This window comes from Corvus brachyrhynchos, unplaced genomic scaffold, assembly GCF_000691975.1.
Source record: "Corvus brachyrhynchos isolate BGI_N302 unplaced genomic scaffold, ASM69197v1 scaffold1, whole genome shotgun sequence".
Lineage (NCBI taxonomy): Eukaryota > Metazoa > Chordata > Aves > Passeriformes > Corvidae > Corvus > Corvus brachyrhynchos.
This window is the reverse complement of record NW_008237222.1, coordinates 10,981,921-10,996,746: the sequence shown is the minus strand read 5'-3', so window position 1 is coordinate 10,996,746 and position 14,826 is coordinate 10,981,921. Positions and strand designations below refer to the sequence as shown.

Here is a 14,826-nt window from a genome sequence, read left to right as displayed (position 1 = left end):
GGGGGGGGGGGAAATGTGTTCTGTGTGTTCTCCTCAAATAAACACTGACATTACAAATGATTTTCTGGTTTTGCTGTTCAGTTTTGGGTTTGTTTTTTAAACCAAGTCCTAGAAAACAGAAAATACCATTTCCAGTTGCATGGAACTGACCTGACTGAATGATCCTGTAACCCACTGCCACTAGAGTAAGATACTCCTACTACTCAGATTCCAACTAGACTCAGTAGCTTTCCATGCTTGAACTGGGACAACAGTGTAAATACAGGGAGCCCAAGGATAGATCTGGTGTTAAAAACACTTCACTGTGCTTGTTCCATGCCATACCCACATTTTCGTCTCTTCTCTCCATTGTGTCTGCCAGCACAATGTAAGAGCAGCTTCAACCTGTTGGATGGAGCTGGAACATTAGATGAACTTCCAGCTGTGGTTCCCTAAATATTTCTCATTTTCAAGCAGCTGTAACTAAGGAAGGTTTGCAACTTCTCTGAGCATAAGCACCCTCCCAGCTTGGGCCTTCTGACCTCTACCAGACCCCCACACTCTCTTTGGCTTCTTGCTTTGTTGATTCAGGCTTTTTTTTTTTTTTTTTTAACTACTGACCTTAACTATTCAATGTACTGGCACAACTGCAAATGGTTTTAGGGGAAAAAATAATCCAGTGTAGATGTTTGAGATTTTCCTCAATTCTAAACATTTATACCCCCCCCATGTATTTCTGTAAATCGATGACAATGAAACTAAACTTCTCAGCATCACATCTGTTAACATTTATTCTCAGTACACACTTACATGACCAAAAATGCCATTCTCTTAGCAGCCCTCACACACAACACGTGACCTGCGTAACGAGAACCAAAGGAACTTCAACTCAGCAACTCCTGTAAACACACTGTCAATGCAGCACTGCACACCCCTTTTAATAGAAATTTACAACAGAACCACACCATTTCCAAGATCTCTGGATTCAAATGATACAATTTAAGTACAATTACTTCTCAAGCTCAAAACCATTTTAATTTACTACGATTCAGGAATGCTTGGGGGACGAGGGTGTCATTTACTATAAGAAAAAGTACAAATTGTAGGTAACTGACACTTTCTGCATTGTGTAAGTGCAGACACACCACAGCAATAGGTCAGTTACTCCTCTAGGAGAGGAGCAAATCATGAAACAACTACATTTTACAAGACTATTTAGTAAGATCTAAACTCAAGACCAAATATTGCCAATAGAGCACACAACCAGAGACAGAAGGGCAACAGGCACCTTCTATCAGTAACATTTCCATGTACAATTCATCCCACATCCTGCTGTACACCCACTCACCACTGTTTGCAGGAGAATCTGAGGCCTAACGTGGAGTCCTCATTATGTTTTTATTCAAGTTCACCCTTCAAATTTTAGTCAAGGACAAAAAAGCCAGATTAAAAACAACCTGCACTACCAAGGCTGCAGTTTTCCTAACAAGATATCTGTCAATTCTGAAGGTCTTTTCCAGTTTTCTGTTTCATCAGAGCTGTTTAGTTTGGTGCTGAAAACATCCCAGAAAGATAAAATTGGATATTTTGGATATATTCTTTATGCAGACTCTTAGCTACAACTGGAACCTTACAAGGGGAAACCCAGAAAGCAAATCTTGCATAAAAGTGAACTGAGAAGCCTGTCTGAAATATAAATGTATACAAACCATGTCCTGACAGTAACTCATTCATGATTCAAACACAGGGAATGTTGACTTTAATTTGGTTTTTCTTTTTTTACAAGTTCTCAAACTGCAAACAGCTCACTGGCTCCTAACAGTAAGGACCTGGCTACTATTCTCAGGGTTTTATGGATTAAAGAAGTCTTGAATTTTGTTTCTACTCAGGAAAAAAAAATTAACCTCTTAAATATAAGAATTGTTTAATAAGCATTAGCTCAACAACTTAAGCTTCCATCACACTTTAAAATACTATATAAAGGATTAAAACATTTAAAAGCACAGTATTAGTAATGCCACCCCACAGCAAGATCCTGACCAATAAAGTTCCCTCACTATCACCATCAACATACCACAGTCTTGCACTTTGAAACTTACTATACACTGTCATTTGGCATGGTTACATAATTTATTGCTATTTACACAGGGTTGGGGTCTTTTCTGAAAGGTTGCAAAAAATAATTTTCCTTCAAAGTTGAAAGACGAATGTGGGAATCACATCTTTCAGTTTAAGTAATTCCTTATTACCAAACCAGTTCTGTGTCTGAATAGTTCTGTGGGGTTTTTTGGAAGCCAGAGTTTTGTGGGTGTCTCCAGCACCGGGAGCAACTGGTGCGGAACAGGGACTGCTCAGGGCATCTGCAGGGAGCAGCTCCTGGCCGGAGCAGGGGCTGGACATGGGCACCCCCGGCCTGGCAGCCTGACACGGTTCTTTAGCAAAGCCAGCTCAGTCTGCCTTTGTGCAGAGAGCCCAATTCACCAGTGGGGGCATACAACACATTTTACTTTAGGGGGAAAAAAAGAAGTATATATATTACATATTTTTTTAATATAAAAAGCTCTTAATAAAAAGATTAAAACTCAAGAGTCAACATTATATGAGTATCTATTGTTAGGATAACCGAGCAACAACCTGTTCCTGCTCAAGTTCATTAATGAATTGCACTATGTGCTAAAACTTCTACATAATTATTAGCAGCATTGTCTCTCACCATTCCTACACTGTCTCTAAAGCAGGTGCACCATGCGCAGCTTCCTCTGCAGAGATGCTCAGACGGTACCTCCTGGTAAACATTGTTAAGTGCATTACACAGACAACTTTTTGCATCAGTTACTGTAACCAACTTAAAACCAGGTGCAAACCCAGTCAAATACTCCTATTAAGTACTAATTCTAATGACTTTTCATAGCCTGTTCAAATACTAAAACTTGCATATGTTCCTATATTTTACCTCCTTCAGCTGGTGCTGACCTTGAATGAATTTTCCAGCTTTTCCCAAAGTTAATTTTGTTCGACATTTTCCAACTCGCAACTATGACCACAAATACATTTGTACACACACTGCTTGGTTTTACTTTCTCATCCAACTTCACACAAATAAGAATTTTTACAAAAGATGAACAAAATTACAAGCTTTACAGAAAAGCAAAAGGAAATCCTAATGTCTATAAAATCCTTAAAACATACATAGTTCCAGCAGCAGTCCTGTATACAGACAGCATATATATATTAACTAAGTGGATTTAACATGGATATGTGGTCACACAGGTCACTTGCCACTTACGGCCACTGAGCGCTTCCACGAGGGCCCTTAGCACGGAGTGGTCCTTGCAGAGCAGCCACTCCGCAGTGTGACATCCCGACGTGCAGGTGCCTGCTTCTGCTGTCACCAGCTGGTATGGAGAAAGGCAGGATTTGGGATCAGCACAAGAAAACATTGGGCACTTTCAGCAAAGAGAGAATGGGATTGTGAATTCCAGTGGACAAGCAAGAAAGTCAACCTGAGGCTCGATGTTTCCCTGAGAGCAGCAGCAGCAGCTGCTCTGGGACAGTTGCAGTCCGAAACTTGAGTATTCTTCAATCACACAAAGTAAAGGGTTTTTCCATTTCTCCTGATGTACACAAACCATCCTATATCCATTGATTATTGTGCCCTAAGACTTACATTATCAAAAGCTATGGTCACAGGTGTTGCTATTCATTCTATCTAAATGTAACTTACCCCCAACCATCACTTCTGTAAGATTTAATAGCTCAGTCTAGTGGTTAAGTCAGTCGTGTCTAAGTGCTGTTTTGCCAGCCAAGGCTTCTACCATTACAAGGATCAGTGGTGCAAGGGCAAACCCCACCACTACTGAATGCTCAACTGGAACTTCTACAGTAATGCACATAAATTTATCCATTTCTCATTCCAGCACTCTATGTATTTAACTGCCACACATTTAATTTTGCTTGCATTTGCCAACACTGTTGCATTTTGGTATGCTTTGAATGTGTCTGCATTTTTACTTTTTTTTTTGGCTGCTGTAATAGTCAGATCGATTAAAGAAATTTATGTAAGTAGCATGAACAGGAGCAGTGCAATGAGCAATATGTTTTTATAGTTTTCCCTTAGAAGAAAACACCCACTAATGCTGTGTTTAGAACTGTCCCTATTTAAAAAGTAAAAACAGCAGTCCATTGGGAAAAGACCAACATCATCTATAAACTAGGTGTCCCTATACACAAGGATGAAGAACCAAAGCTTTGAAGGTCTCAGTGCTTCTTTATTCACACAGGAATATTAGCTAGCTTCTGTCCCAAATCTCAGTGCGCCAGATCAGAATGACTGACACTCAGAGCTCGCGAATCTGTCAGACAATTATTTCGTTCCTGCGTGAAGGGGAAAAAAAACAAACAAAGAAATTAAGTAGATGTCCAGATAGTTCAAGCAAACAAACAAAAGTACTAGTTTTAACAAATGGGAACAAACATGAACTACTGAGAACCGTTCGAGCTGGACTGGGGATGCTTTCTGGAGTCCAAGAAACATCTTTCCCCCCCAATTTTTAACTAGCAATACTGTAAAGAACACACACTCTTAAAATCCAGCCCAAGCCTTCCCAGAAATGCAAGAGCCCATTTATGGGCATTGCCATGGGCGTCTATAATGGAGGAACTACAAAAGTTCGCAAGAAGTGAGAACCAATTTTGCTACTGCGTTGTACACACCAACAAAAAATCCCTCTTCTGAAGTCACACCAATTAAAAGCACACGGAGGATCCATCCAGTCAGGGGCACCTTGGACATGGCTCTTTGAAACCCTGGCACTGTTGCTGCAGAGAATTGTGCTTTACCCTGCATTCGTTTTGGCTGAAGCTCACCCTGAGCAAAGTTTTGCTTAGGCTTCCGACCACAGAGAACTCTGCAGCACATTCATTAGGGATCATACAGTTACAATCCCTGTACACTACTGGGAGGACAGGAGAGCCACAGTTGGGGCTTTCCTGCTACTTTAGGACACATGGTGGTGAAGATCCTCACCTACAGTTTTGTTAGTAGAGAAGCAATTTTATCTTCCTAAAATTAGTAGCAGTTACTGTGTTAGTAAAACACACAGCAGTGTTTAGAAGAACATTGCTCGCTCATTTGACAATTTAAACAGTGATTTGTTAGGTAAAAACAGGCAATGAGGAGTAGCACTTGGGCACACCATGAACAGTTAAGCGAAATAAGGTTTTATATTAGCAGAAGCACAACACAGATCAGACAAACTTTTGAGACTGCTCCTGTGCCACCTCAGAAACAACTTAAGTGTTTAAGGGAACCTGGAACGTACAGCAATTACAATGATAGGGCTCTTTGCAATAAAGGGGCTGAAATAAAAAAACAATGAACTGGGCTTTAACAGTTCTTGCATTTTTAAGTTGTTTTTACAAGAATGCAATTCCGTAAGTTTTATATCCAACAGAAGTCCAAAGCCAGAGACTGCCTGGTATCAAAAAAGCCAATGCTCTTTACTGGCTGAACTTGAACCCTTTTTAAAATTAATAATAATTCACAAGTGTGTCACAGAATGATGCCTTAAGCACATGCTTCAAACACCTTAGTGAAGAAGGATCTTACAATCACTGAGTTGGTTTATTATTTATCACACTCTTTTTATCCCAAACCCTACTAAACAGTATTTATTTTTGTAAGAGTATTGTAGGGCTTCTTACTTGAAAATGATCTTCAGTAGCCTTGCCACCCATGTTAAGAACATTCAGAGAACTGGCACGCTTCATGCTGCAACCAGGACAGTGAACATGCAAGGATAAACCAATCAGAATGGCTGAAAACCACAGCTCTAAAAACACAAGTACAACAACGAGCAATGCACAGTGAAGGGAGGGGGAGCAATGTCCCAAAACTGATCTGAGGGACAGCCTTTAATGTAACAAGTACAGAAGTTCAAATATGTTTGTACTCAGTTCTAATTACATTTAAACCCCACAAAATTACAAGCTCCTTAGAGCTTAAACATTTCAGGCAACTGATTTAACTCAAAATCTCAATTTTTAAAGCGCATCAAATTAATACAGTGACTTACACTGAGTTTTAATTAATCAATTATCAGTTTCAATTTTGTGTGGCTTCTTACAAAAGCATCAAAACATGCAGACAGTTTAGGAAAAAAACATCTGAAACACAAGTTTGTTGTGCAGGCAGCATTTACCTTGAAAAAGCTACAACAAAAAGTTAGTTTGGTACTTTCTGCCTCACTGAGATAAGTCTTATCAATCAATTCTTAAAAGCATTTTAGAATGTTTTATTTTAAATATTTCAAAGTGAAAAGAAACAAGATGGTTGCTGCTGTTAACTTTGGTTGTGCTTTTGGCTTTACAATACCCCAGGCAGTAGTAACAAGCACCCTGGAATATGGTATGGAAAGCAATGGAAGAGGGGAAAAAATTAATCACCTATCCAGGAGATACTGACAGTCAAAATATCACTGCATTAACTGCAATATCTGCTGCTGTTTGAAATGAGGATTAATAATTTACCTCCATTTCTCAAATATATACAAAATTTAACAAAAAATATTTTCAAGTGTGTGTAATGAAATTCAGGATCAGCCCTAACACTTCTATCATGGAATGTCTGATGTCCTTTACACCAGTGTCTGTCCATTCCTCAGAATATTCTGCATTTGCTCTGATTTTTCATGAGCTCTTTAACTATTTCAGAACTAAATGAGGGCTTTGAATACATATTTGTTGAACTGGTCACAAGAGAATGAGCCCTAACCCTGCAGTGCTACCTGCAGCTTGAGACAACTGGCTGATGCAAACTTCCCAATGCCTTCCAGTAACATGGAAAGGTTTATCCATACAGATCACGTTAGATATTAACCAGCTTTTCTTTCTACTGAAGCAACACTAACAGTCAAAGCACAAGTTTTAAATGCTTTGGTAAAGCAAAAGCTTAGCAGGACAATGAACCAAAACACAGGGCAACAGCTGCCACACAACACAGGCTGGCTGGTTCTCCCCAGCACTAAATCTGGGTGTTTCAAAAGCCAGAAGCACACAATTGAAAATATTTGACATGAGTGTTAGCAACAACAAAGCAAGGACTCATGCATGGTGTACACCTCTCATTTATTCAAGGAAACAGGTACAACAAGGGTTATATATGGAAGTCAAAGGAAGTTAATCTGTAAAACAAACAAAATGTTACAGAAAACTCTCCAAAAAAGCATAAAGGTTTATGGAAAACATTCCAGGGAAACAGAAATTCCACCAGTAAAAATTCACACGCACATTTTAGGTTCTTGCTAAAGTGCCAATTAAAAAAAAACTATTCATACCTGAGATACTACTTTGTTTGTGGGTTGGTCTTTTATTTGTTTGGGTTTGTTTAAATCAACATTTTTAATAATTTTAGTCTGGCAAATGCACTTTTAGTTCCTTCTGTGTTACAAACACAACTGGACAAAGAACATACAGGTTTTTTTCTGATGTGTAAGTAACAGCAATAATTAAAGATTGTTTTTTCCCTTTTAGATTAGAAATCTTAACTGTTCTGCTGTATGGTCAAAATTTTTTAAGTGAAAAAATAAAGAACACTAATTAATCAAAGTTAAATTATTACAGAACTGAATTCTGAAAAATGATAAAGAACTGATAACTTGCTTCAGGTATAGCATGTTTCAAAGATGAGTTTTAAGATACTTGTTTGCCTAAAAGGCTTTTGCAAGATTGTAAAGAAACAATTTCCCTGATGAGTTTTCCGTTTTAATCTCTTCAACCTTCTGTATCAAGCAACAACATGAACACTAAGTCCTTCCTTCATCCTGTGATGTGACTGTATTGCTATTCGAGTATTTCTCACTCAGTGCTCACACCAGCACCATCAATTCCTATTTACAGAAGCAGAGTATAAACAAGAGGTGTAAATCAAGTTCAAAGTAAGGTCTTCCTAGAGACACAGGCAGGGAATGCACTGGTAAGGACGGAGGCTCAGAAATGTTCTACCTAAAGAGGCTGCCTTCACAGCAAGGAAGATTTATATGTGTGCTGTATTGTAATATTCAGCTATCAAAGAAAGGTCTGCATGGTAACCACTGAATATCCCTTTTGTCGCACTCAGAAGCGGAAAAAAAAAATTAATTCCATTTACTGGAGTTTCTTTGGAAAATGAAATCAAAATGGTTTCTTGAAATATCAATATGTACAGCTATGCTTTATGACCTACAAAGCTGGTGTTTAATACCAGAAATCTCTGTATTTGTTATTAAAACAAGCTAATATAAATTAGGATTTAAAAACTCTATTACAAGAACAGAAATTATAGTATTTATTGTCCTGTACACTGAAAGTGCCTATCTACATAAAAGCCTGCCAATGCAATACACTTATTGCAAGCTTTAAGAATAAATTATTCCTTGAGAGCTATGGTGACATCTAAAAACAAGACCATTTTGTCAGAAAGGGAGAGCAAGGAAGATACTGCTTTGCTTTCAATTTTGTTTCACATTTATGCCTTCATCTGAGGAAACCTCATCTGGTGCTACAGACCCCACAGTGTTACTCATGTTAATGTGGGTAGATGACTTCGGTCAGGTAACACAACTCAGGTGCAGACAGTAACAAGGCAGGTGAGTTCTCACAGGCATTGCAAAGCCAAATATCTTCAGTTATATGTAAGCATAATTTTCTACACTTATAAACACGGGGTTACTTTACCTGCAGAAAGAGTTAGTTATAAATACTGCAGAAAATAAGAAATAAACCTCCTTTGTGAAACTGAAAACCTTTCCACATCTTGCAAAAATGAGGAGAAAATTCAAAATTAGCTATGGATATATGTATCTATTCATACAACAATATACCTGAACTATGATGTATGAACTCTGGACAGAATTGAATAGACACAGAAAACCAATGTATAAAAATGCTAATACTGAAGAAAAAGAAGGAAATCTCCCTTTTATTCTACTTTGGCTAGCCTTTGTTTGTTTTCCCTAAAGCATTTTACATTTACACATTTCCTTCTTCTGATCCCATGCTTTCCATGATTTTTTCCCAACCTCTTACCTCAGAGGTAGTTCTTAATGATGGACCAATAAATGCAAAGGAATTTTGACCTTGAATTCTATTCAGTGCCTTCAACATCAAGTGTCTGGCAGTGAAATTTTCAGTAACAACTCTAAAATTCAGATCAGGCTGAATTTGAAACAGATATACGAGGAAGCTAATTCTACATGTACTGCAGCTGTACTTAATGTTTTACAGCCATAAAAACAGTGAGAAAAACTTCACTAGAGCATTTCCAGAAACAGAGTGAGACCCTGCCTCCAGGTCACTCTCTCAAGTAATACCATCATCATGATCACCAACTACATTACTCAGATTCAGTTTCTCCATCAGAAGTCACCCCAAGTTCTCCAAAATGACTGTTTCAGAGCACAAGTTCACACTGTCACACGGTTTCCTGTCAACTAAATGAGTTCCAGTTTTCCACAGCAAGGGAAAAAACCCCTGAAAAAATTACTGCAATCATGAGAGGGAACACTCAGAAGTGCCACTATGAAAAACAGTAGGTGCACTTGAACACTTCCATTTCTCTGCAGCAGCCAATAAATGGTCAATGATTTTAGGGATTTATGAGAAATATTACATACATTCAAATCCATAATACCGTGGTAGATTGGGAAGAGTGAGCAGTCAGACTCATTAAATGTGAATTTTTACCACTGAAGCCAAATTTTTTCACTGAAGCCAAAATGTTAGTAAGATGCACAACTAGGTCTAAGTTTTTCAACATTCTCCTCTGCTCTCTGACATCTGAGCTTTCCAAAAACAGAAACCAAGAGGGGCTTCATTTGGTAATTCTCTTTATGCTCACAACAATATATAAAGCTATATCAAGAATATATCAAGATACTAAGCTATATCAAGAATGTTAGTTGTGGGTTTACTGTACTCAGGCTTTTACTATAAAAATCAGTAACATTTATTATTCTCCACTGCTGTGTGAAAAGGACAGTTTTGCAGATGACTAACATTTATCAATAGTTGTATGAAGCTTTTCTAATCTTCAAGTAGGTAAAGCACCAAAAAGAAAAAAAATTGTTTAAGTAGAGTTAATTCTTACAAGCATATATAAATCCTCAGCTCTTACAGAACTTACAATGGAAGTTTAAGAAGTTATTTCCTATTTTACTCTTCTTTAAGATATAGCTGTGTATGATACGCAGTTAGCTAAGCAGGGAAGGGAACACTGCCCTAGGAACTACCCTGGGCCACAGACCAAGGGACACCAGCACAGCTAAGAACAGATAATTACCCTGGGTTCTTTGGTTCACTGTCCCGGGAATTTCCTCCCTTCAGCTTCCTAACCAGCTTCTCACTGCTGCGTCTAAGGGAGGCTCGGAGCTTGCTAAAGGAACCACTGCGCTTTAGAGATCCAGTGCCATCCTGAAAAAAATTGAATACATGTGATACTGCAACAGCTTGCTGCCCACCCCCAAGCCTGGCTTGAAAACATTTCAGTGATGAATTATTACTTTTTAACTGCTATTAATATATACTTATACTATATACATTTACCTAAACATGTAATACCATATAGCTACAACCTTACCAAAGCAAAAGGGCTCCTTCCAACGTGTAACAAAGATTTCTAAATGTGAAGACATGCCCAAGCCACAATTCATCATTAATAAAAACCCACCACAGGAGTCCAACAATTCACCACCACCATTTCATATGAGCATACTGTGGTTAACAGAGTACAAGCCCCAAGCAAAAGCATTCCATCAGTCTAAGAAAAAAACATGTTTTGATTTTTCTAAATATCAACATTACTTGCAAACATGTTTAATTAACCCTAAAATCCCTAAACAAAAATAGTTCTGTTCAGGAATACTTATGGTCAAATTCCTGTGCTTAGTTTTTAACTTTTACCAAAGAAAATGCAAACCACAATGAAATTAATTTTTCATATATTGCATTCATGTTTTACACTGCTGTGCTGACCAAGAGAAACTTGCAAGGGACCACAATTCTATTTTTAAATGTTTTACTCTTACAAAAACCACAGTTTAGTAAGATTAGAAGTGACCACTTCCCAGTCCATAGAAAACCTACGTGATTATGAAAGAAGAGTTGAAAAAGGAAAAAGCACTACTAAGCAAAGACAGACACCTGAGTTGGAGTGAGTTTATTAGAAGTTAGAAAGACAAATACACAAATCACTGAACACCAAGATTAGTAGAGAAAAGCATAATTGCCAAAATCTCACACAAAGACTAAACAGCAATGCTACTTTAGAATAATTGTAAGTGAAGACATCCAGAGTTCCATATTGATGTTAACCATATAATAGGTCTCTAAATACATTTTAAAGCACTTGGAGAACATGCTTTACTTTACGGGTTTGGTTTTTCTCCTGTAAAGATCACCATCATGCCATTTCAATAATACCTTGTGTGATACTTTTAACTACCTTTATTCCATAGTGAACAGCTACTTATAAAGGTCATTGTTACTTGTTTGGTTTTTTTACTAATGTATTACACAGCAAATGGTTGTAATAACATTTGGTATGACTAGGTACATATCTGGCAAAGCTACACAGGTACAGAAATAGAAAACCAAAAACGACACCAGCACTGAAGGAATGGCCAGTTTACAGGGAAGTGTAGCTCTGACAGGAATCTTAAGGGGTTTGCTAAAACACAGCAGTCAGTACTGAAGAGAGAAGTTAAAGCTTGAAGATGGTGCACGCCCGTCATGCAGGAGACAGTATAAGAATCACAAAAGGCATCTAGGCCTGTCAGAAATGGAGAGAGAAAAACTGAATGAAACTGTTGGGAAAAATTCAACAGTTTTCAATTTTGAACAGTTAGTTTACAGTATTTCTAGGTCATGTTCAAAACTTTTTTTTTTTCCAGAGTAACTATTTGGACAGCCCTTAAGTACAAAGTGCAGGCCTTTGCAATTACCAGAACCTACATCTTCATGCAGTTTCACCTACATCACTGAGATGGGACTGACAACTGAGCATGACTGATGCTGTGCATTCAAGTTAGAATTTGTATAAAATACGAAACACCTTTAACAAGAAATAGCTTTGCTGTTACATTTCATAAACAAAAAAAAGGGATTTTTTTTCAGATGATGTTAGCTCAAAATAATAATAAATAAATAAATAAATAAATAAATAAATAAGGAGGACTAGAGCAAAGTGCATTCATTTCAGCTTTAACTTCTGTCAGGAATTTTCCTTGAAACAAAAGTGCAAGAAGAAAGAGGTCTTCACCTAACCTCCAGACAAAATTCTCTTCATTCCCTTAAGGAACTAGAATCCAACTGGCCTGGGTCAATTCACTTTCACAAGTATTTTTAGAACATATCTCTGTTTGTGTCCATATATACAATCCAAGTGGAATTTTCTCTACTGTCCCTAATGCAGTGAGGCAGCTGAAGCAATCCACCTTTAAAATAAACTGTGGTTCAATTTGCACACTTTCCATTCTTTGTGCAAGTACAGAGACCACTATTGATAGGTTCATGATACCTGGATATGGCAAAATGCCTTGCTACAAGTGATTAGAAGATCTAATTCTAACTGAGTATTTATGTTTCAAACTAAATTGCATATGTTGTTCACACTTAAAGACAGACTTCAGCTTTGCAGGATTAAATAAACTGAAGTCTAAATTCCAGCTAGCAGTATTAGATCAGTGAAAAGGCTAATTATTCCTGTGGTCTGAAATCAGCAATACTAGAGTAATGAAAATGATCCAAAGGCAAGACAAATTTGGTAGGTATAGAGTATAACTGTTCAGTAAACCTAACCAGAACTGTAGGAATAAGCAGACAAGCTTTGGGTACTTCAAATCTAAAATAAAAATATCAAACTCCTAAGTTAAACGCTGACTGCTTCATTAACAAAACACTTCTAAAACATGAGCTGAGGATAAAAAAAAAAAGTTCCTGAGTTCAGAGTAATCAAAAACCAAAATCACAAGATGTTTTTATGGCAAAGTTTAATTGCCAATTTTTATGTCATTCAGAATGAGAATCACCTTATTGCTGCTGCTTACACCTTCCCACCATCACCACCTCCTGTCCTTTGTCTGTTACAATGTCCCCCTGTCTGGCACCTACTAAACAAGAGTAACTCTCGTCTGTGGTAGTGAAATCCATAGTTTTCCTTTCCCACCTGAAAGTGGACTTACATGCCCAAAAGCCTGTCTGTTTGAAGCATATGGCTTAGAGTATGAAAAGATACTTCCTCACATTACAAACATTATAATAAGTAGCACAAAGATTTTCATCTGTCCTGCAGCATTCACAAAAATGCCAGGGACAGGTACTCACTGCTTTTTTTTATAGAAAAAGTATAATAAGGGATCCAAATCTTGACCTTTCCACCTTATATTTCAAAGACCAAGTATTTCCTTGCATTTTCAATTATCTTCTGTTCACTTTAAGGCACAAACTTTACAAGTGACATGTAAACATGCACTGTAACACCTCACTTAACATGTCTAATAGTTACTGGCAGATTTACTTCAATAGATATTTCAGTTCTTTTGTAAGAGTGTAAGACATTACGTCAAAGCCTACAATGCTTAATATGGATTACATGTGGAAGGCCCTTAATTACATCTTCCAACAAAATTTTTTTGTTGAGTACAATTGTCCCTTTGCATACTCCACCTTTCTCTCTGACAGACAGTCAGCTTGACCACTTCCGAAGAATTTAAATGGAAAAAGGCAGGCCTCTCTGCAGGCTCTGCAGACACAAATGAAAGATTCTACTACGCTTTATGAATCTGAGTATTTTGTCTGGAGGGAACACACAAGGGTAAAAAAAACTACACCATATAAAGTAGAGGGAAGAACATCACTGAGATAGAAACACTCGCAGAGGGGAGGGAGAGTTGCCCACTTCACGTAGAACATGTAATATAAAATACCTTCTCTTAAGAGGGGGAAAAAAAGAAATAAGGAAGATGAGAATGAAGCAATGCCACTTTAGCACACTAAAAATGAAGTTTGCTTATCCTTAGAGGTCAAAATTTAATTTTTCAGACCAGAAAATTTATCACTGAGTTTGATTCAAATATTGACCTAGAAATACTGTCTATTGCTTTTCCCCAGAAGGCCCTTTCCATCCAAAACCTGCATGCATTAATGTCAATAACAGAAAAAATGTAATCCATTTAGAACATACAGTCATGCAAAGTATAGTGAAAATTAAGGGAGGAGTACAGTACACAGTTCTAATGCTGAATGGGCAAAATGAGAATTAAAAAGAGAGTTATCCAATCTGACTTTGGCTTTATTAATGATGCAGTATTAATTCACAATAGATGCTGATTGACTGTCTTGGCACTGAGAACACCAATGCCAAGAAAACAGTAAGAAAAAGACAAAAGCAAAGATGGAAAGAACATTCTGCTTTAAGACTAAAGCACTACGTGTTTTCTCAAGGTTTCTTTGGAATGCTAAGCTTTGTCTCATGTGGCTTACAAAAAGATGGGGGGAAAAAAAGATTGCTATTGTAAGAGAAATGAAGCTTCAGAACACCCAGTATTGCAAAGTAGGCTACTTCCCCTCCCATACAGCAAAAGCAACACCACTTTTATAATCTAAGAGAGTATTTTCAGCAGAACTGCAGCTGGGAGTTAGTTAACAGTGCAATATGTATCCCATTGCCAGCAATGGGATAAGGAATGGGAAAGCTGGTGACAGAAGCAAACTACATAATCCAGATAATAACTGAAAGCTTGCACTGTCCTTCAAATTAAAGGAAAACAACGGTTAGAAAAATGCATATGTCATCACATTTTATATATATATATA

General features: G+C 37.5%; 1 protein-coding gene across 9 annotated transcripts in view; it reads right to left on the bottom strand.

Annotated features, from left to right (window-relative positions):
* Positions 1 to 564: 564 nt before the first annotated feature.
* KLC1 (kinesin light chain 1) overlaps positions 565 to 14,826 on the bottom strand; it is a 30,130-nt gene continuing 15,868 nt past the window's right edge. For 3 of the 9 annotated variants that reach the window (XM_008629784.2, XM_017729126.1, XM_017729125.1), the window contains exons 13-15: positions 10,295 to 10,425; positions 5,683 to 5,749; positions 565 to 4,353 (exon numbers count right to left, since the gene is read on the bottom strand). In XM_008629784.2, the coding sequence (XP_008628006.1) occupies positions 4,288 to 4,353; positions 5,683 to 5,749; positions 10,295 to 10,425 (264 nt within the window). In that variant the 3' untranslated portion in view covers positions 565 to 4,287. Of the gene's footprint in view, positions 4,354 to 5,682; positions 5,750 to 10,294; positions 10,426 to 11,153; positions 11,783 to 14,826 lie in introns of those variants that run through there. The other 6 variants (XM_017729128.1, XM_008629787.2, XM_008629788.2 and 3 more) reach the window with 3 other exon arrangements.